The sequence below is a fragment of the Strigops habroptila genome, chromosome 5, assembly GCF_004027225.2.
Source record: "Strigops habroptila isolate Jane chromosome 5, bStrHab1.2.pri, whole genome shotgun sequence".
NCBI lineage: Eukaryota > Metazoa > Chordata > Aves > Psittaciformes > Psittacidae > Strigops > Strigops habroptila.
Genome location: NC_044281.2, coordinates 82543829 through 82564830, shown reverse-complemented (window position 1 = coordinate 82564830; position 21002 = coordinate 82543829). Strand labels below are relative to the sequence as shown.

Here is a 21002-nt window from a genome sequence, read left to right as displayed (position 1 = left end):
GCAATCCCAGGCACTGCTACAGGCTGGGCAGAGAAGAGATTCAGAGCAGCCCTGCAGAAAAGGACTTGGGGGTGTTGGTTGACGAGAAGCTTAACATGAGCCGGCAGTGTGCGCTTGCAGCCCAGAAAGCCAACTGTATCCTGGGCTGCATCAAAAGAAGCGTGACCAGCAGGTCGAAGGAGGTGATCCTGCCCCTCTACTCTGCTCTTGTGAGACCTCACTTGGAGTACTGCGTACAGTTCTGGTGTCCTCAACATAAAAAGGACATGGAGCTGTTGGAGCGAGTCCAGAGGAGGGCCACGAGGATGATAAGAGGGCTGGAGCACCTCCCATATGAAGACAGGCTGAGAACGTTGGGGCTGTTCAGCCTGGAGAAGAGAAGGCTGCGTGGTGACCTCATAGCAGCCTTCCAGTATCTGAAGGGGGTCTACAAGGATGCTGGGGAGGGACTCTTCCTTAGGGACTGTAGTGGTAGGACAAGGGGTAATGGGTTCAAACTTAAACAGAGGAAGTTTAGACTAGATATAAAGAAGAAGTTCTTTACAGTGAGGGTGGTGAAGCACTGGAATGGGTTGCCCAGGGAGGTTGTGGATGCTCCATCCCTGGCGGTGTTCAAGGCCAGGTTGGACAGAGCCTTGAGCCACGTGGTTTAGGGCAAGGTGTCCCTGCCCATGACAGGGGGGTTGAAACTAGATGATCTTAAGGTCCTTTCCAGCCCTTACGATTCTATGATTCTATGATTCTATCTGGAAGGTACCTCCATCTTCCCAGCCTCTGCAGCTTTCTCTTCCAGGAGACATCGCTCTTTCCAGCCAGCTGGGGCAGAAATTGGTCACTGGGAGAATTGCAAGAGATTCATCGTGGAGAAGGGACTCCATATATTTTGTATATTGCGTTCCTGCATGTGTGGAGGTTGGTGGTGGATTTGGAAGAGACATCTCCTTGAGAAGCTGCTGTAACATTCGCTTTCTTGCTTTCTCTAAATGAAAGGTCGACAATGGTCACAATGGAATTCATCCACTGTAGTTAGTGGAATTGTGCTGGGCACATCATCTCGCTAGCAAGATGGTATTTTCTCACAGACACTTTTGCTATTTGTATGCTGTGATAGTGCCTTAGTATGGTCTCTGTTGGTGGCCTCCAAATGCTTTGGTTGAGTGTTGGGTGTGTAGGACAAAGGAAATAAAGCTATGTCTGGTCAGGTACTGCAAGATCTAGGTTTGAACTGCCCCTCTTGCCAAGGAAAAGACACTAGGGATTTTATTGCAATATTGAAAAGCAAATGTGAACAGATTGACTACAATGTGGCCAAACTTCCATCGAGCCAAGCTACTGACTTTAAACCTGGAGTGTGGTGCTGGGGTTGGTGGAGAAATGAATGCTGTGTTCAGTATGCACAGCATGTCCACAGAGGTTCTTGCTGTCAGTATCAGTTGTTTGTAGGTGTTCTGAGTTCTGACTGCGGCCCCAGTGGCTGGTGTCAGCCTTTGGGAGGTTGTCAGAGCTCTGTATTAGTTGGTTTTAATGAGCTGCAGGGAGCTTTGCTCACCTTGATGCTGGGAGTCACTTCCCCATTTGCTGGTGTCTTAGGCACAGATATCTGTCATGTGGGAGCTCTTATATTTTCTTTGCAATACCTGGGCTGAAAAACAAGGTCTTTCAGTGCAAGACCGTCACTGGAGGAGATGCAATTTGGTGGTAAACCCTTCAGTGCAATGAAGCGAGCTTCTGCCAATGAGAAATGAAGTGTTTGACTGCAAGTGGCATTAATTCCTCCTGCAGGTTTTGTGCTGTCAAACACGAGCATCCCCTTCCTTAGCTGAAAAGTTACACCTCTATTTATTTACTTGAGCATGGAATGGAACCGCGTGCCTGGGGGGCAGGTTGTGCAGCAGCACAGTTAAAGATGTCAGGGTCAAGGCTCTCAGCAGCACCGGTTCGGGATGAGCGATGAGGTTGTTTGAAATAGCACATTGACTGTTCCTGCCTTGGGATCAGGGAGAGCAACACTCATTTATGGTCAGAGATTAAATAAAGCCCTCCATTCTTCCTTGGGAACAATTAGATTTCCCTCTGTTCCCAAGTTTTATCAAATATGTAACTAAAAACCCCATTTTGCTGGCCTCTTTGACCAGCGTATAAAGCATCACAGAATGTAACTATGGCTGTAATGAAAGATGACTCCAAATACAAGAATCCAAACGTACGTCAACCATAGGAAGATGTACTTTCCCCATTTCATTCACAAAAGACTCGTTAACTGTAGCTGTATACAGGGATTCAGACCCTCATGTAAATCTGAGTGTTGCTGAGCTGGAGTAAATGTTGGATCCAGGTTTGGATCCATCCAAGAGGCAGAAAGAAGATGGGTCATGGTGTCTTCTGGGATTTGTGCAGGTTGGTCTGAGTTGTCATCATTCTTTAAATGTTATTAAAGGCAGAAAAGCCCAGCAGAGCTCTGAGCACGTGATTAGAGCTACACAAAAACTGAGATGCCGAACAGCCTTTCCGTAGGAAGCATGACAGCTCCAGAACACATCTTCCCGCCTGTCCTCCTCCCCACCCGCAGCACAGCCACCCCTACAGCGGGAAACACAGCTCCTGTCCACCCTGAAACCGCCTCAGTGAGGGTCTGCTGCTCTGTGTCCGTCTGATGCCACATCGAAGACATGCTCAGGACTGTGACCAGAGCATGGCCCAAAATGCCCACATTTTTTGTTTTGAAATCTAGTAAAGACATCAGATTTTGAGATATTAGACATTAGGCAGAAGCTCTTCCCTGTGAGAGTGCTGAGGCGCTGGCACAGGGTGCCCAGAGAAGCTGTGGCTGCCCCATCCCTGGCAGTGTTCAAGGCCAGGTTGGACACAGGGGCTTGGAGCAACCTGCTCTAGTGGAAGGTGTCCCTGCCTGTGGCAGGGGGCTGGAATTGGATGAGCTTTGAGGTCCCTTCCAACACAAACCAGTCTGTGACTCTATGGTTCTATATCTGACTGACTGTAATTTATATCAAATGATGAAACTATATATCTGGTGTGCAAGGGGGAGAAGGGGGCGAGCGAGGACGAACAGAAGTAAGGAAAATTGCTCCTTTTTTGTTCCTTAGGTTTATATGCTGTCACTTCTTTAGTTTCTCCTTGTTTATTTGATTAATGTCTCTCATGAGGTAAAGAAGTCTACCAGGTTTTTTGGAGCTGCAAGTCAAATAATCACCCATATCAAGAACTCGATTACAGAAACATCTGCTTAATGTCTGACGAGATGTTATTTTCTCAGCGTGGCAGTAAAAGGAAGTGCTTCATCTGAACCACCTAAAAATTTCTTGAAATCCTAGGATTCAGAGCACGTAGATAACATTCTGAATTCTTGCAGAAAAATTGGGAGGTATTCCATGATAGACACCAAGCAGAAGAACTCAGCTCCCTGCGTGCTGTGTGCAGGTGCCACCGAGGAGAGCTTTTCCTCACATAGTCTCCGTGTGCTGGTTCTGTGCCATTTATGTCAACAGCAAGACAGAAATAAAGTTCATTGTGGAAAGAAGGCATGAAGAAAGAGCAGTCCTAGTTTTGCACGTGTTCCAAGCACGCTCCCAGCTATAGCTACGAGACGTGTGTTACTTTCCTGGTGCACAAACAGCCACGTTTGTAGATGATATAAATCCATACGGCTCTGTTGAGCTTCAAGGCTTGCAGATCTGCACGAGGTGAGAACACAAACACATTCCCAAGACCCCAGAGCTGCAGTTATTGATGTATGGCACGCTGAGGTGTGATCTCCAACAGCAGGTTTTGTTTTGGTTCAGAAGAGGTTTTCATCTCTAGCATAAGCAACTGAAAGGGATTTTTAATGGAAGTGTTGACATGACCAGGCTTGCTATGAATAAAAGTTTCATCAGCTGCTGTTACAACTTGGCTGCAGCAAACAGCAGTGCTGAATTAAAGAGATTTTAATGATTTATGGTGCTCTGACAAACCAGTGCTTCATCAATCTCGTGATAAAGCACAACTTTTCAGCAGGGAACAAGTAAAGTAAGACTCCATGAAAAAATACCTTAAGGAGTGAAACGTGGCGAGGGGTTTGGACTAGAAAACAAAACCAGCTTTTGAAGATGTGAAGGCAGGTTTGTTGGGCTGGTTACCTTGTACTTGGAGCATGGATCCTGAGGATTGCAGTGATTTTCCATTCACCGCCACTTTACAAGTTCTGATGTGCTTTATACATGGAGTAGATTGATAGGTTCTGGTTTTGACCTTTGCTTCTGAAGGGGAGACTTCAGGTTCAAATAGTTGCTACCATTCAGTTATTAAATATAGTTGTTATTCTGAGTGATGTTGCTACAGCTGAGGCATGGTTGGAGCTGGACAGACGCGGGGAGGCGGAGGAGCGCGGTCGGCACGGCCAGCAGCGCCCGCGTGTTTGTGTCACCCAGCCTGGCTCATCCACATGGATAATGTGGGAGAATAGCGCTGGGACCAGACCTGCAGATGTCCCATTCTTGTAAATGGGTCTTTGTGTGCTGGAGATAATCGCTGGGAAAAACACTGCCAGAGACACTGCTGTCAAAACTGTTCCCAGAACAAAGTGGTGGTTAAATAAGCTGCATAATCAAGCAATAGGCTTTCTGATTGTTTCAAAGTATGTTTGTATTCAGGATCAGACAGTATTATAGTAACGTGTCCTGCTGAGCGTGGGCTAAGTGCCATGGGTAAGCTGTGTGATGCTGTGGTCTGCTCCCAGGACTTCACCTCTTTCCGTGGCAACGCAGCCTCCCCGGCTCAAAGCAAGGTGCTGTGGGATCCCTCGGGATTGCACCGGACCTGTTGCCCAATGGCATCACCAGAGGAGCTCTTCTAGGGACAGGTCTGAAATATTCCATCTCACCCAGAACACCCTCCACCAGGACAGCCCTGAGGGCATGGTGAGGGGCTGCTCAGGCTCCTGCTGTGCCGGATGCCTCGAGCATTTCCTCTTGTGCTCACTGAGCCAAGCTCTGGGTCAGCAGCCATGGAGGGGGAACACCTTCAGGGGACCAGCATCCTTGAGATGTTGGGTGCCTCTTCTGGGCCTGTTCTTGAAGGGAGCTGCTCCTGTGTACCTGTGGTCTTCAGCCCAGCCCTTGCCCTTTAGACCACATTTTACTGTCCTGTGTGTCTGGTAATTGTCAGTTTACTTTGTGATCATGAAGCAACCTGCTTAAGGCACACACCCTACCCATAGCTGCACTTCCAGCTGTGCTCAAGAGAGCACGTCTGTCTGTCTGTCTGTCCTTCCTTGTTTGCTCATATCCGGGTGCTGGGAGAGGAGAACATCAGCAGAGCTGGGCAGCGCTGTCAGATGCCCAGGACCCAGCTGCCAGGTCACTGCTTTTGTCAGAGCAAACAGGACTGTTGCCGTTTTGAGAATGCTTTTGATGAGATAAACCTGATTTGATGAATTTGAGGTGATTTTTGGTGGAGGTTGTCAGTGGTTCACACCTGACACTACCCGTAACTCACGTGCTCTTGTGGCTTTGTAGGAGGTGCTGTTTGCCGTGGGTTGTCACAAGGCAGTAGCTGGGAACCAGCACGGTAATGCCAGGGTTCAAAGGAGTTTTTGACCAAGGGGGTGACCCCAAGGGAAGGCAGGGGATGGTTTTGGCACAGGCCACTTCCATCACTGGTGGCCCTCAGGGGACCATGCCTGAGGCCAGACAGGGAGGACTTGGGAACACGCCCTTCCTGGTTCCAGTTGGAGCCCATCATTTGCAGATCAAGTCTGGCCCCTTCTCCACATGCATGGCCGGGGGGCGGTACCTGGCAGCAAGGGACAAGTGGCTGGAGCAGCACGGGGCTGTGCTGGTGGCTCGTGGCCGTGGCAGAGTCACCATCCCCTTTGTGCCCACTGCGTGGAGTGCGCAGGCATGGCCTTGGTCCTGGGGTCCTTCCTGGTTGGACACAGAAGTCATGGGCAGACCCGTGGAAAGCAGGTAGATGCTTCCAGCAGAGCTTCGTCCAGCTGCTCTCCATGGTTCATGAATCCCTGATACTTTAATTACATTTGGAGGCAGCTTTCAGCTCTGCTGTCTTGGCTATGCCTGAAAAAAAATGTGATTAGTGGGTTTTATCCTTAATGTTTATGAGAACTGTAGAACAAGTTAATATTATCTGTATAATTACAAGTGTTAATTGTACAGATGTTAATTACCAGGCAGAGATTGTATTTCAATTACCATCAGTGCCATCCATCATAATACAGAATGGGGATGAAGATTGCTTTTAAATGATAGGGTAACTGACACTGTGTCCTGTGCAGCTGTGCCACCACAGCCGTGTCAGATGCCTTTGGTTTCTCTCCAGAATAGCTGTAAAAAATAACTGTTTGGTACGTTCCTGAGAGCAGCTGAGAACTGAGTCTGAGTGTTTTGATATAATGGGTAAGATTCTGTCTGCAGCTTCAGGTGCAGCACCACTGTCACACAGCAAAGCACCAGGGTCCCAGCCGTGACCACTGTCCCACTGCCCTTCCGCATGGACATCACTCTGCCCTTTTGGTGCTCATTGCCAACTAAAGTCCTCTCCAAGTCTTCTTTAAAGGCTGTGGGACAGGCATTTCCCTCCAGCTGATCAGACACAGCCACTTTGTAAAGAATGAAACTCCTAGAGAAGTGAAGAGTTTATTTCTTGGTTTAGTGGGTGAGCTTAGGGGAATTGGGAGGCCAGACAGAAATACCCATGGGAAGTCAGCAGAAGCTGGGGGAGAAATCACACCTGTGAGCAAGGTGCGACCACCCCAAATGAGCACTTTTATAAGCTAGAGCGGTGTTCAGCTGTGGCTCACTATCATGTAGGATTAAGGTGTTTGATGTTGCTGTGTAGTGCTTGCTAATGCTAAGCCTTGACTCAACTTGAAAAACAAAGAAAGAAGTGAATCCAGTTTTGTGCAGTGAAACCTGGTGACGGCTCCAGCCGGAGCCAGGGAAGTGCCTGTGTCTGTGAGGATTACAGCGCATTTGTCCTGTCTGTGAAAGGCAGAAGCCACCAAGAGATTCCTGCTCACGGTGCAGAAGCAAAAGGAAGATCTCTTGAACCCAGCTGTGGTATTTGCATCAGGAGTGATGGTGATGTCCTGCAGGGGACAGGACCACGGGTGCCTTGGTTTAAGATGACAACTGCATTTGCAGAAGGGAAAAATAATCTTGGTGCAGCCCAGATCAAACAACCTCAGGTATTTATCAGTTCTGCAGATCCTGCCCAGAATGCAAACCTCTTGCTTTTGTTTGAGCCCAGGCAAAGGGTGCTGCCCCTTTAGAATTAGTTTGAGATAAGTCAGGACATGCTATTAAATGATTAGATGACCTTTCATCTGAGTAGAGATTTCAGCCCACTGAATTCCTTCAGAATCAGCAGGAAAAACGTTATTTCATTTCTAAAGGAGAAAAGGCAAAGCCAGCCTAAGAGAGAGCAAGTTGGACCCAAAAATGTACAGAGCAGCAAAAATGTAGGCGACTGGGGAAAGCATCTTAAATTAACAAGAACAAAAACTACATCCAAAAAGTACGTAATGTCTGAGTGCCCTGGACACCAGAAACCACCCAAATCCCAGCTCTGCACGAAGTGTTGAGGCAGCTTTGAACACTCCTGTTCATGTTCTGTGTTTCTAATGATAACTCTGGCCTTAGAGAAAGGGATTTCAAAGCCAAGAGTCAGTTTTCCGTGCCTGTTACTATTTTAACATCACCTCTGGTGAGTCCCCTCTATGTGAATGAGATAGCTGGGGCTATGTCCTTGAGATCACTCTTGCCGAGTGAAGACTGAGAGTGTCCCAGGCTCAGGTCAGAAGAAGCTGCCAGTGAGGTGACAACAGAGGCGTTGTCATCCCCTGGGGCCCCATGAAGCAAGATCGAACTGGGAGATGGTAGATGCTCATCTCATGTCCCGAATCACAAATGCAGGCTCCAAACCCTTTATGCCTTTAATGCAATAAAAGCAAAGGCAGCTGTATACAAACCATTTGGCAGCAGCTGAATGTTCAGGGTATCTGGGACTCTATTAAATCTTTTATGTGCCATGTCTTGAGCAATACAGGACCAGCTGATGCCTGCCTTCTGCTGCGCAAATCTGGCAGCATTACAGACAATCTTTTCTAATGGCTGTATTTAACCACTGCAAATGTCCTTTGTGCACCGAGGTTCGGCATTATGCAGGGTGAGGACAAAGTAGGCTCTTTCTGCTCTCTTGCCTTGCTTCTCATTGTGGATCTGATTGAAAACAGATTCATTTTAAAACCACTCTTGACTTGCTACCAAGTGGATGTTTATTCCTTGCCCAGGAACAGATGCACGAGTGGAGAAGCACAAGAAAGAGAAGATATGTGTTGGGGCACTGATGTTTTGGGGGGAAGAGGCGTGTTTCTGTCACTAGGGGCACTTCAGGAAAGGTTCCTGTGGCAGAGGACCTCAGTGGCTGAGCCTGGCCAGGGCAGCACCAACACGGGTCCTGATGTTGGAGGGCAGCTGCCCTCCCATCCTGATCTCTGTGGGTCTTGGCTGGAGGAAGGACATCTCCATCGACACCCACATTGGTTTCTTTTCCAGAGCACCTGACATTGGCATTACTTTGTATGGAGGTGATGCTGTTCTGGTTCAGAAAACTATTTATTATGATTACAGAGTACAAGAAGTTTTCATCATTTTCTCATTTATAGTACTAGGTTCCCATTCTCCCTGCAGAGAAACAAGCAGCAAATGACAAATCTCAACTGCAATACCTGGTGAGATACTGCAAGTCACAGTCTAAAACAATGAAAAATGTAGAGATTCGTGAGCTCCTGGCCATCACGTGGGATGAGGTGACATCAGGGAAGGATGTGATCAGTGCCTGGTGGCTGATGTACAGAGATTTGTTTTTAGAGAAGTTCTATAGCAATGACCATGTTTTCAGGTGCTGAGGGTGCCCAGAGAAGTTGTGGCTGCCCCATCCCTGGCAGTGTTCAAGGCCAGGTTGGACACAGGGGCTTGGAGCAACCTGCTCTAGTGGAAGGTGTCCCTGCCTGTGGCAGGGGGTTGGAGCTGGATGAGCTTTAAGGTCCCTTCCAACCCAAACCAGGCTGGGATTATATGATTTTATGTTTCAAAAGGCTATTGTTAGGTCTTTTCTGCTTGAAGAATTTATGAAGTTATTTTTGCCTGGGTTGTTAAATGTACAACCAGGTTAGAGTGTGCTGTGGGCAGGGGTTGGATCCTGCTGGGGCTCTGTAGGTAGTTCATTATTGTTTGCACAGAGCTGGGGTTTACCTCCTGTTTTGTATTGTGAGCAGTCCCTGGCACTGTTGCCGATGGGCTTTGCGTGCCCATGGGCACGGGAGGGGATGGTGTGAGCCGGGGGCACAGGGCTGGGGACACCCTTTCTCATCCGATAGCCAGAGGGGCAGGACACAGCTCTCAGGGTGAGCGCCGTTTGTGGGTGAGCTCATGCCAGAGACAACTCCTCGGGTCAAGCTGCCCAGGAAGTAACCCTTTAACATGGGGTCTGAGGTGTGTGTGGAGTTACCTCAACCCAGAACTTTCCGCTCTTCCCGTAATCGTAATGACTACTGCAAAATACCCCCCTAATTTCAGTGTGTGTCGCTAATTGGGATGTTTTCATCAGGCTAATGATAACCACCTATTATTGTGTCACCTTCTTGCTGCAGTGTGTCCTTGATGCTATGATATCGTGCACCATTAGCACTTGCAAATGGTTATTAATGGCAGCAGTCTGGATGTGCGGGAGAGTTGGGTGGCTCCCGCCTGTCTGCAGTGCTTGCACAGACCCCCTGTGCTTGCTCCTGTGCTGTGCGGATGTGACCTGCTCTGAGGAGCTGCCCCAGCCTCCCCAGGTCACCCTCCCGTGGAGGCTGTGTGGCCAAAATGCCAGACTAATTATTTTGCAAAAGAAACACATCCAGTGCATTGTAATCAAGAGCGTGGCTGATAACTGAGAGAGGACAGACGTCATTACACCAGATGTGAAATGTCATGAGTGCCCTTAAAAATAGTTACCTTGAGAACTCATTGGTTCATTTAAAACTGGTGACCTCAGGAATTAGGGTGTCATTAGGATCAGAAGAACCAGGAGAGGGCATCCAAGGTGCAGGGAACCCCAGGCCAGCCTGGCGGGGTTGTACTGGGTTATCCCAATGGACGAGGGACTGGCGGCTGCGGGTGGCCTGCCTCTGTGCACTGGGGTGGGGATGGCTGCGAGAGCATCCCTGTTCCCAAGAGATGGGTACCACTGGAGGCTGGGAGCGCAGGGGGTTGCAAACCCTGCGACAGGACAAGTGGGAATGGCTTTAACCTGCCAAAGAGGAGACTGAGATGAGCTCTGAGGCAGAAGCTCTTCCCTGTGAGGGTGCTGAGGTGCTGGCACAGGGTGCCCAGAGAAGCTGTGGCTGCCCCATCCCTGGCAGTGTTCAAGGCCAGGTTGGACACAGGGGCTTGGAGCAACCTGCTCTAGTGGAAGGTGTCCCTGCCCGTGGCAGGGGGTTGGAACTGGAGGAGCTTTAAGGTCCCTTCCAACACAAACCAGTCTGGGATTCTATGGAACCCCATGCAGGGAGGTCTGTGTCTTGCAAGGACAAGTGCTGCCACATCTCCAGGGGCACGGTGGTTGTGGTTGTTGCTGTTAACAAATTTGCATTTTAATGACTTTCTGCTAAAACAAAGGGGATTATTCTGACCTTTCCAAGCACCGCTCTGTGTGCAGGAGATTAAAACCAGCCTGCTGGGGGTTGGCAGCCAGCGATGTGAGCAGAATGGAGTTGAGGCTGGGAGAGGAGCCCCTCTGCTGCCCGAAGCTGGTCTCTGTTCAGAGGCAGCGAGCACAGAGCTATCTCCCACAGCTCCCAGACACTGTTCCCTGCTGGAAAGCTCTCCTGGAGCTGGCTGTCACATCCTAGAGGAAGCTCCTGTGTAACTGAGTAGTTAGAGGCAGCCTGGGTGTAATGGAGCCCAAATTAGGAGTGCATGAGCACTGCACTTAGAGCAGGGATGCTTCTATCTGTAGATCCCAATTCCCAGCCCAGGGATCAGGAATATTGGATAAGGGACAGAAGTGCTCAGCGGCGTGGGTCTCAGCCTAGTAAAGCAGCAAATGAGGATACAGAACATCTCACTAAATCTCTCTTTTCCTTTCCCTTCTGTGCCACTTGAGGTGTGTATCGTGCAGAAGAGAGACACTGAGAAGATGTACGCCATGAAGTACATGAACAAACAGCAGTGCATCGAGAGGGACGAGGTTCGCAATGTGTTCAGGGAGCTGGAAATCCTGCAGGAGATCGAGCACGTCTTCCTGGTGAACCTCTGGTGAGCAGCTCCTTCCCTCTGCCCTCACAGAGCCACGATCTCCTGTCTTCCTGTGGTCACGGGCATCCATGGGAGCATCCCAATGAGCTGCTGCAATGCAAGTCCGTGGTAACAGGGCATGTGTTCAGGAAACAGCATGGAATATACCCAAATGTTAGGGCATCAAACATTTCAGAACAGCTCAGCTTTTCCATCAAACCCGTGTGTGTGTTGGGTGTTTTTCACAGCCTCTTGAAAATGCCCCTGTCAGGTCCCTTCCAAGGGACCCTCCTGCCCACTTCACCCTAAACCATTTTGTACCATGTTGTGCTGGTATGCCAAGTCCCACTAAGATGCCTCAGGCAGTACTATGCTCCTGGTTAAAGAGATGGTCCATCTCATGTGCATGGAGATGCTGAGAACTGTGACAGTCTGTGGTGGATCTGACACTGCGTGGGGCCAGTTCCTGTAGCAAATAACAGCATGAAAAGCCAAAGAAACCAGCAGTCTTAGAGGTGATGATTTATAACTTTAATTGACACAAAATTACACAAAATAGCTAGTGTTTCACACAGCATGTGGTCCCTCCAAAGGACTCAGACTTGCAGAGATTGACTGGTAGTTTAAATAAACAGATCCATCCCACAGGAGACTGACAGCAGTGGGGATGCACCACAAAACAAGGCTCAGTTGTTATATTTGGTGACAGCATTTCTAAGGAGAGAGTATGTGGGATTGTATAATACTCATGAATCACTGCTCCCAGCCATAGCCAGTGTGCTCACTGGAGTTTCTGTGGCAGGTCTGAGCTTGGGTGGTTTAAAGCTGTCCTGGCCGCGTTTGTTTGAGTCTGCACCAGCACTGCAAGGGCAGCTCCACAGATGTGCCCCGAGGGATGCTGGTGCACTGGTGCATATCAATTCTGGGGGCATTGGTATGGTTGTGGGGAAGCTAAGGAGGTCTCCTGCATGTCATTTGCGCTGTGACTGTCTGGGCAGGATGGGTTTCAAGAGCATTACCAGCTAAAGCTGTTTGTTAGATTTCAGCCTGATTCGAGGTTTTCTACAATTAGACCCTAACACATTACGCAGTAGCGGGGATGGGTTTTGCCAGTGCACATGCAATCAAATGAGTATAACAAAATTCAGAAGGTTTTATACCCAGAATGGTACATACTTGACTTTCTTCTTGTTAATCCATTACTCCAGAAAAGCCAAGTAAGTTAATATTTGTTTTCTCAACATTTTAGCAATTGACGATAGCTTTTTTCCAACAAGTAATGAAACTCTATGGGAAAACTTGCTCCCATAGCAGATCCTTCCCTTTCAGCTCATACTTTTAGAATAAACCTACATTTAAGATGAGAGCAGAAGCGTGTGATTCATAAGTATTATACAATCCCACATACTCTCTCCTTAGAAACGCTGTCACCAAATATAACAATTGGGCCTTGTTTTGTGGTGTATCCCCACTGCTGTCAGTCTCCTGTGGGATGGATCACTGCACATCTAGGGAGGCGTTTTACTCTACAGTAAATATAAATCTCCTTTTCTGTTTTTTCTGGTTAAATTAGCAGTTGTGTTTCCCAATCCATTCTCAGGAGAGGCAGAGATATTTTAAGTAGCTTTATTGGATTGTTCACAATAGAAAATGGGTAGTTTCTCTGAAGTGACTGGCTAGCAAAGCCCCGAGCTCTGCTGCAGCTCTATCTGCTGCTGGGATCACACAGCAGCAACTGGGAGGTGAAGGGTGAGCAGGGGGAAGATCATTGGGATTCCCACCTCTTCGAAGCAGCATTGCTTAGGGTTGTAATAGGTTAAAAACCAAGACAGCATCTGGAGTTGGGCTTGCTCCATTAGGAAGCTGTAAACAGCATATGCTCATGGTGGGGCTGTTTGCAGTGTTCACAGGAGCTGTGTAATGAGGAGAGGGAAAAGCCTGGCGCGGTTTAGTGGTGAGGCTCAGCCTGCTGGCTCACGGCCCGCCGGTCCCGCAGGTACTCCTTCCAGGACGAGGAGGACATGTTCATGGTGGTGGACTTGCTCCTCGGCGGTGACCTGCGCTATCACCTGCAGCAGAACGTCCAGTTCACGGAGGAAACGGTCAAGCTGTACATCTGTGAGATGGCGCTGGCCCTCGACTACCTGCGCAGCCAGCACATCATCCACCGGTAACCACACCGCTGCTGCTCACAGCCCGGGGCGGGCAGGACCTGCCCCACGCCCTGCTGCCCGCGGCTGGTCTGGGGAGGGCGATCAACAGAAGCCTCCTTAAGGGGAGACCTTAGAGCAGCTCCAGTGCCTAAAGGGGCTCCAGGAAACCTGGAGAGGGGCTTTGGGCAAGGGCCTGTAGGGACAGGCCAAGGGGAATGGCTTTAACCTGCCAGAGGGGAGATTGAGATGAGCTCTTAGGCAGAAGCTCTTCCCTGTGAGGGTGCTGAGGCGCTGGCACAGGGTGCCCAGAGAAGCTGTGGCTGCCCCATCCCTGGCAGTGTTCAAGGCCAGGTTGGACACAGGGGCTTGGAGCAACCTGCTCTAGTGGAAGGTGTCCCTGCCCGTGGCAGGGGGTTGCAGCTGGATGAGCTTTAAGGTCCCTTCCAACCCAAACTGGTCTGGGATTCTGTGATTCTATGATGCTGCTTTTGCTTAATGCTACTGGTGTCCCCAAGTCATGGGACTGGTGGCACTAAGCTGCACTGGTGATGCTGGTCCTGGGCACCCTCTACTGCTGGTCCTGCTCTCCTGTCACCCAGATGAAGCCTGACACTTTGCTCGGGGCTGAAGGCACCTTCCAGGGCAGGTTTCAGACTGATCAATGGCTTTACAGAAATAGGCCCAGCATTGCATTATTAATTTTTCTTGGAAATGATGCCTGAAGAAGTCCAATGCTCCTACTTTTTTGCCCAGTTACCCAGGAAAAGCATATTTCTAGTCCATCATAAAGGGACTTGTCTCATGTTATGCTATTTTTGTTTGATTTGCTCCTATTTTTTGATAGATAAAAAAGGTTTCTTGCTGTTTAGTTCATCCTTGATCTGAGATTTCACCCTGCTCTATCCTTGCTTCTTCTCCCAGGGATGTAAAACCAGACAACATCCTCCTCGACGAGCAAGGTAGGATCTCTCAGCCTTGCTTTTCTGCCTCCTTCATTCAAGGGACAGGTTCTTTGCAGTCTTGAATAGTGGGAAAAGTGTGGAGAAAGCACCATTCCTTCTAATTGATCAGTGTTGGGTTGAACGTACCTGCACATTGTAATGCCAGGGGAGATCCACCAAGAGCAGCCGCTCTTGTCTTTATCCCCACCTCTCTCTGCCCACACTTGGCCTCCTCTTTCCTTGCGGCGCAGGCGCAGGTCACTGTGCCAGAGCTGCAGTGCCTGGCATTGTGGGAGGGCTCAAAGCATGAGAATGGGCTTTGTTGGGGTTTAGAGTGTGTGATCTGGACATACACTTTTAGGACAGTTTTGATGTCTTTCTGGGGGGAGGGATCTGGCTGAGCCAGCTGCAGTGAGTGCAGGAATCTTTATGAGAGCATCTATTGGTAATAGTCCCAGTGGCCAACGCAGGTGAAACACCACAGCAGATCCTATAATGATCTCTGGTCCAGTGGTAGATCTAAAAGACACAACCTCTCAGGACAGCAGGCTCCAGAACAGCCAAGTTTTACCATAAAGCCTCATCAAAACCATAGGATTAGAAGATAGTGCAGGACATAAAGCCCAAACAGAAATGGGAAAGGGGAAATGTAAGGGAAATTCAGTGATTTCCACATTTACACACCACTTTCATAGCTGCCTTGTAGACAGAGAGCAGAAAGGTGAGTTGTGGGTATTTCTGTGTACCAGGCTGGCCTGAAACGAATGACCCATTCTGAATGTCAGCTGTCAGTCCTGATGACAGAGAAGGTAGAAGGAGAGAGAAGGTGTTCTAGCACTTCTCAAAATATCTTAGTGATTCCTTCACACAGCCGTATGGTTTGGGAAGCATTGCCATGATTTCATTCAGCTGGCATGTCCAGAGCTGCTGTGGTCTGTACAGAGAGGTGGCACTTTTAGTCTGGGACTTTGGGGTGCTCCTGGTTCAATGGCTTTCATCAAAACCAGTGCTAGGATCTTAATCAATGAGACAATCAGCAATAAAAATGATAAGGCAATATCTTAGTATAGTGGTTCCCTGTTGTTGTCTTTGACTACAGGTTCTGGCTAGAGCAATTTGACCAAGTGCTGGAGCTGGTGTGGGGTACCGGTTTGGTTTAAAATCCAGAGTCAAAGCTAGCAATCATTAAACATCTACAGCCTGAGACCCTGGGAATGCTTCAGGAGCTGTTATGGCTGTTCAGTGGGGTCTGACGCTGGCCTGCCTTAGCCTGTGCCACACTGTCCAGGGGCAGCAGCTTATGAAACAAATGTATTCTGACTCTCCATTGCCGCTGCGATTAATTCCTTCTTAAAATGTGTCTCTATTTAAGGTCATGCACATTTAACAGATTTTAATATTGCAACAATAATTAGGGACGGTGAAAGAGCAACTGCATTAGCTGGAACAAAGCCATACATGGGTAAGAAATAGCTGTTCCTTCCATCTATATTTTACACCTCAAGAGCGTTCACCGCATGCTGCCTGACAGTGCCTGTCTGAAACAAAGGCACTGAATGAATTCAGCACGTTAATGCATGCACCCAACTCATTCAATGAGCCTGAGCCTTGACAAATGAAGCTCCAGCAGTGAATGAATCGCTGTCAGCATCAGCACACCCTCTCTATCCCACCCTGCACTGGGTCTCGGTGCATCCCAATGGGTGCAGGTTCCTGCCATCCCTCAGCTGGGAGGGCTCTCACCCTGCTTGCAAATCCTCCCCGCGGGCAGTAGTGCATCAAAATGACCCTAAGGTTTCCATACTGCCTTACATGAATACTGAACCAGAAACAGACTGAAGCCAGCACATAACCTGTTGCATTTTGCCCTTTCTGCCCAGCCCCGGAGATCTTCCATTCCTTCCTGAGCGGCGGGACGGGCTACTCCTTCGAGGTCGACTGGTGGTCGCTGGGAATCATGGCATATGAGCTGCTGCGGGGCTGGGTAAGGCTCCCCAGCTGCTGAAGAACACGCTGATGGGCTGCAGAGAAGAGGGAATTTCTTCTCATCATTCTTCTTTCTCCCCCAGAGACCGTACGACATCCACTCCAACAACCCCGTGGAGTCTCTAGTGCAGCTCTTCAGCACTGTGAGCGTTCAGTACTCGTCTGCCTGGTCAAAAGAGATGGTTGCTCTGTTACGGAAGGTAATAGTCCTGCTGGTGTGGCTTACACCCCACATGAGCTGCAGCACGTGGGACTAGCTGGAACGTTTTCAGCATCTTCATAAATAAAATTGAAACAGGACTGATTTTAACAGGCTTAAGCACAGATTAATCTTGTATTTTGCTTGTTTATTATCCCTGCAATAAGATGCATTATGTTTGATGGCAAGGGAAGGAGAAAGGTTGTTTTTGGTATGATAATCAAATTCCTACCTGGGCTAGAGCTGTGCCCTTCCAGCATCCCCTCTGTGATCATCATAACCTACAGAGGCAGCAGTTGTGGCACAAACAGCCATGTGAGGCTGCCCCAGCTGTGTTCTCTCACTGATTCTGCTGGCCAAAGGGTCTGCTTTGGTGTGTTGAGTTGTGAGACCTGTCTGGGGTGTCCACATGGATGGGACGGACTGCTGCTTTCCTTCTGCTGCTGCATGAGAAAGTTGTTGACTTGCTATGGAGGCTGTGTTTTAGCTTCTGCTTGCTTGAGAACTCAGAGAAGTAGCTGAGGAGTGTGCTATTAAAAAGATAAACTCACTTCATGGTGAGCAAATGAGTAACACTGATGTAAGTCAATGTTGAGTGGACAATTTACATACGAGTTTTTGTTTTAATGAGAAGCAACGTTGTTAGCGATGGCTGCAGCAGAGCATTCGGCAGGTTCACATTGCCATCTGCTGGACTGCCAGTCATCACAGAACCATAGAATCCCAGCCTGGTTTGTGTTGGAAGGGACCTTAAAGCTCATCCAGCTGCAACCCCCTGCCATGGGCAGGGACACCTTCCACTAGAGCAGGTTGCTCCAAGCCCCTGTGTCCAACCTGGCCTTGAACACTGCCAGGGATGGGGCAGCCACAGCTTCTCTGGGCACCCTGTGCCAGCGCCTCAGCACCCTCACAGGGAAGAGCTTCTGCCTCAGAGCTCATCTCAGTCTCCCCTCTGGCAGGTTAAAGCCATTCCCCTTGGCCTGGCCTTACGGGCCCTTGTCCAAAGCCCCTCTCCAGGTTTCCTGGAGCCCCTTTAGGCACTGGAGCTGCTCTAAGGTCTCTCCTTCAGGAGCCTTCTCTTCTCCAGGCTGCCCCAGCCCAGCTCTCTCAGCCTGTCTTTACAAGGGAGCAAGGTCTATCCCTGGCATGGGGAGGATTGTGCTGGGCAGCAGCGTCGGGTGCTCTGGTGAAGGGCCGTGCACTGTAGGTAGGCACTGGGAGGAGCAAACCCGCGCTGCTCCAAGAGCTCCCAGCACCAGCTTTTTGGTTTCACCTCCAGAACGTTTTTCTACTATTATCTTTCCCTACAATAAGTTATGTATGTCCCATGACAGAAAGGTTCCCACATGGCTGAGCCACCTGGGTCATCCCAAAGGCAGGATGCTGGTGGGCTCCTCATCCTTCTCCTCCGACGGGAATGCTTTTGTCTCCTCAGCTGCTGACGGTGAACCCCGAGCATCGCTTTTCCTGCCTGGCCGACATCCAGGCCTCGGCGTACCTGTCCAGTGTGGTCTGGAGCGACGTCTGCAGGAAGCGCGTGGAGCCGGGCTTCGTCCCCAACGTGAGTAGGAGCGACCCGTGTCCAGCCCCGGGCAGGGGCTGCTTCGTGTTGACTTGGAATCACTGCGTTCAGCAGAGGCTTTCTGATGGAGAAGTCGTTTCTGTTTGCTGCAAGAGAGTCTCTGCAGTGCCTGACGCCTGGTGTCGTGTCCTGTGTCCCAGCAGAAGGGCCGCCTGCACTGCGACCCCACCTTCGAGCTGGAGGAGATGATTCTGGAGTCCAGGCCCTTGCATAAGAAGAAGAAGAGGCTTGCGAAGAACAAGTCGAGGGATAACAGCAAAGACAGCTCACAGTCTGTAAGTGCTTTCTGGGGAAAAGGGCTGAGTGCTGAGTCTGGGGTGTACAGCAGGAGTGAAGTGTTCAAGGCCAGGTTGGATGGGGCTTGGAGCAACCTGCTCTAGTGGAAGGTGTCCCTGCCCATGGTAGGGGTTGGAACTGGATGAGCTTTAAGGTCCCTTCCAACCCAAACCACTTTGTGATTCTCTGATTCTAGTTACTGTGACAATGCAGTAAATGAGATTGATTTTGATAAAAACATCTGCCAGTGGAGTCTTCTGCCAACCAAATGCTCCTTTTATGTTAGTCTGATAAAACTCTTGCACAGTAATCTGTGTTTTGGAAACAAAAGGAGAAGCAGCTCTGGGCATGTTGATCAAGAGAGGAGATAAAAAACCACATCCATGTGGTCTGCACCCTCCCAAGAGGCACTGCCCAGTGCCTGTGACCGCTGCTGGTGGGGTTACCTGGGAGTAGTTTATCCAAGCACTGATGGTGGCCACACAGGAACACCCAGTCCCGGTTTGGGTCACTGCCCCTGTTTGCTCTCCCAACATGAGCTGTGCGAGCCCCATGGCTCTACCGTGCTCCTGTGCTGGGTGAGCTCTGGCTGCACCGCTGGCACGGCCAGCATGTGAGGGTGAGAGATGCGTTCACACCAGTGCTTTCTGCAGGGATGGATCCACCAGCCAGGATTAAGCTAGAGACGAGGTGCATTTGTTCCTGCTTTTCACTGTGGGAATTGTGATGCTTTTATATCACTGGGGAGGTAAACACAAGAATCTCAGTTTTACAGAGCAGACACTTCCCAGGAGTAAAAGCACCTCCTTAGGCAGCAGAGCAGGTATTGGCCCTGCAGAAAGCAGTTGTGTTTGTGTGGGGTGTTGTGGTCAGGGTGGTGTGTGGTGAGGTCTGTGAGGGCAGCACGTTACCAGCCCTGCCCCGCTGTGCAGTGCAAACCCCAGGCTGAGGGAACACACGCTGCTCCCCACAGAGAGGTCAGGCCCATCTCCTGTCTGAGAGCAGCAGGGAATGCTGGGCGGGACTTCGCCTGTCTCCTTGCCTGTGCCAGTTAACTGCTAAATCCATCCCCTCCTCTGCAGCAGGAGCCAATGCTGCGATCAATGAGACTTACTGGAAAAGGATGAAGAAGAAATCGGGAAGTGAGGGAGGAGAAAAACTCAGAATAAGCAAATCTGCAAAGAGAGGGGGGGTGGTGCTTTGCCTGCCAGGACCCACGGCCAGCAGGAGCCCAGCCATGGCCGTGGCTGTGTCTGGGGATGCAGGAGTGGGCACCATGGGCAAGATGCTGCATGGGCAGGAGATGGGCACCCCTGCTGTGGTTGGAGCTGGAGTGCAGCAGCAGCAGTGTCTGGCTTCAGACTTCAGTGTGTCTGTGACACTGCACCTTGGCAGAGGTGATGCGGGAGGTAAAATGAAGGCAGAGATCAGGAAGTGTGGGCTATCCAAGCCAGCATTCCTGGGCACCATGTGCCGCCCTCTGAGGTGCAAATGGAACTGCTTAGGCCTGTATTGTTTTTCTTCAACAGGAAAATGACTATCTCCAAGAATGCCTTGAAGCTATCCAGCAAGACTTTGTCATCTTTAACAGAGAGAAGTGAGTCTGTTGTATAGTCTTTATTTTCTAAGAAAGAACTACTCTTTTTCCTGACTTTTCTTTGGGCTGGGAGCATCTCGCTGCTGTCTCAGCCTTGGGTGACGTGAGCTGAGGAGCTCAGCTGCTGCCTCTGTGTGAAAAGCAGTTCTCACCAAAAAGGCAGAAAAGGTCAGGGATTATTAATCACTGCCATTAAATAAAACATGCTGCAGAGAGACTGCTGGGATTTAATTGCTGGGATTTAACACATGTATGGGACACTGCTTCAGTTCCCCCATTGCACCTTCCCTCCCATCCTGCTTTAAAAGAAGGCTCAGGGGGGACCTGATCGCTCTCTACAACTGCCTGACAGGAGGATGGAGCCAGGAGGGGCTGGTCTCTGCTCCCAAGGAACAAGGGATGGGACAAGAGGAAACGGCCTCAAGCTGCCCCAGGGCAGGTTTAGATGGAGCTGAGGAACAATTCCTTCCGCAGAGGGTGCTCAGGCATTGGAACAGGCTGCCCAGGGCAGGGCTGGAGTCACCGGCCCTGCAAGTGTTCACACCCCGTGTAGCTGAGGCCTCAGTGCCATCGGTTAGGGGTGGCCTTGGCACTGCTGGGAACGGTTGGACTTGATGAGCTTAAAGCTCTTTTCCAACCTGGTTGATTCTATGATTCTATGTTTTGGAAAATGAAGGCCTGCAGGGCATGAGTGGGCAGCGAAAGTGCTGGAGCTGAGGCTGCTGCTGTCTCCTGTGTTCTAGCATGCTGCCTTGGGTTCCAGCACGCTGCTTTGGGAGTGTTGGGTTCAGAAGTAAAGCAGGAGGGAGCCTCATGAAGGAGGTGATGCAGGGCAGGGAGTCCGTGCCGAGGTCCGGGTGGGCTGAAGCCTTGCAGGGCGTTGTGGAGGATTGCAGTGGTTCCAGTGGGTTTTGCTGGTACATCAGTCCCTGTCATGCCTGTGTCTGTGCTCTGTGCTCCTGCTGTTCAGC

The 21002-nt window shown here is 49.9% G+C and overlaps 1 protein-coding gene across 1 annotated transcript in view; it reads left to right on the top strand.

Annotated features, from left to right (window-relative positions):
• STK32C (serine/threonine kinase 32C) overlaps window positions 1–21002 on the top strand; it is an 86284-nt gene that overhangs the window by 60744 nt on the left and 4538 nt on the right. Inside the window, exons 3-11 of the mRNA XM_030488309.1 lie at window positions 11167–11318; window positions 13294–13467; window positions 14372–14409; window positions 15764–15853; window positions 16272–16375; window positions 16461–16577; window positions 18012–18137; window positions 18302–18433; window positions 19964–20031. Coding sequence (XP_030344169.1) covers window positions 11167–11318; window positions 13294–13467; window positions 14372–14409; window positions 15764–15853; window positions 16272–16375; window positions 16461–16577; window positions 18012–18137; window positions 18302–18433; window positions 19964–20031 — 1001 coding nt within the window. The remainder of the gene's footprint in view (window positions 1–11166; window positions 11319–13293; window positions 13468–14371; window positions 14410–15763; window positions 15854–16271; window positions 16376–16460; window positions 16578–18011; window positions 18138–18301; window positions 18434–19963; window positions 20032–21002) is intronic.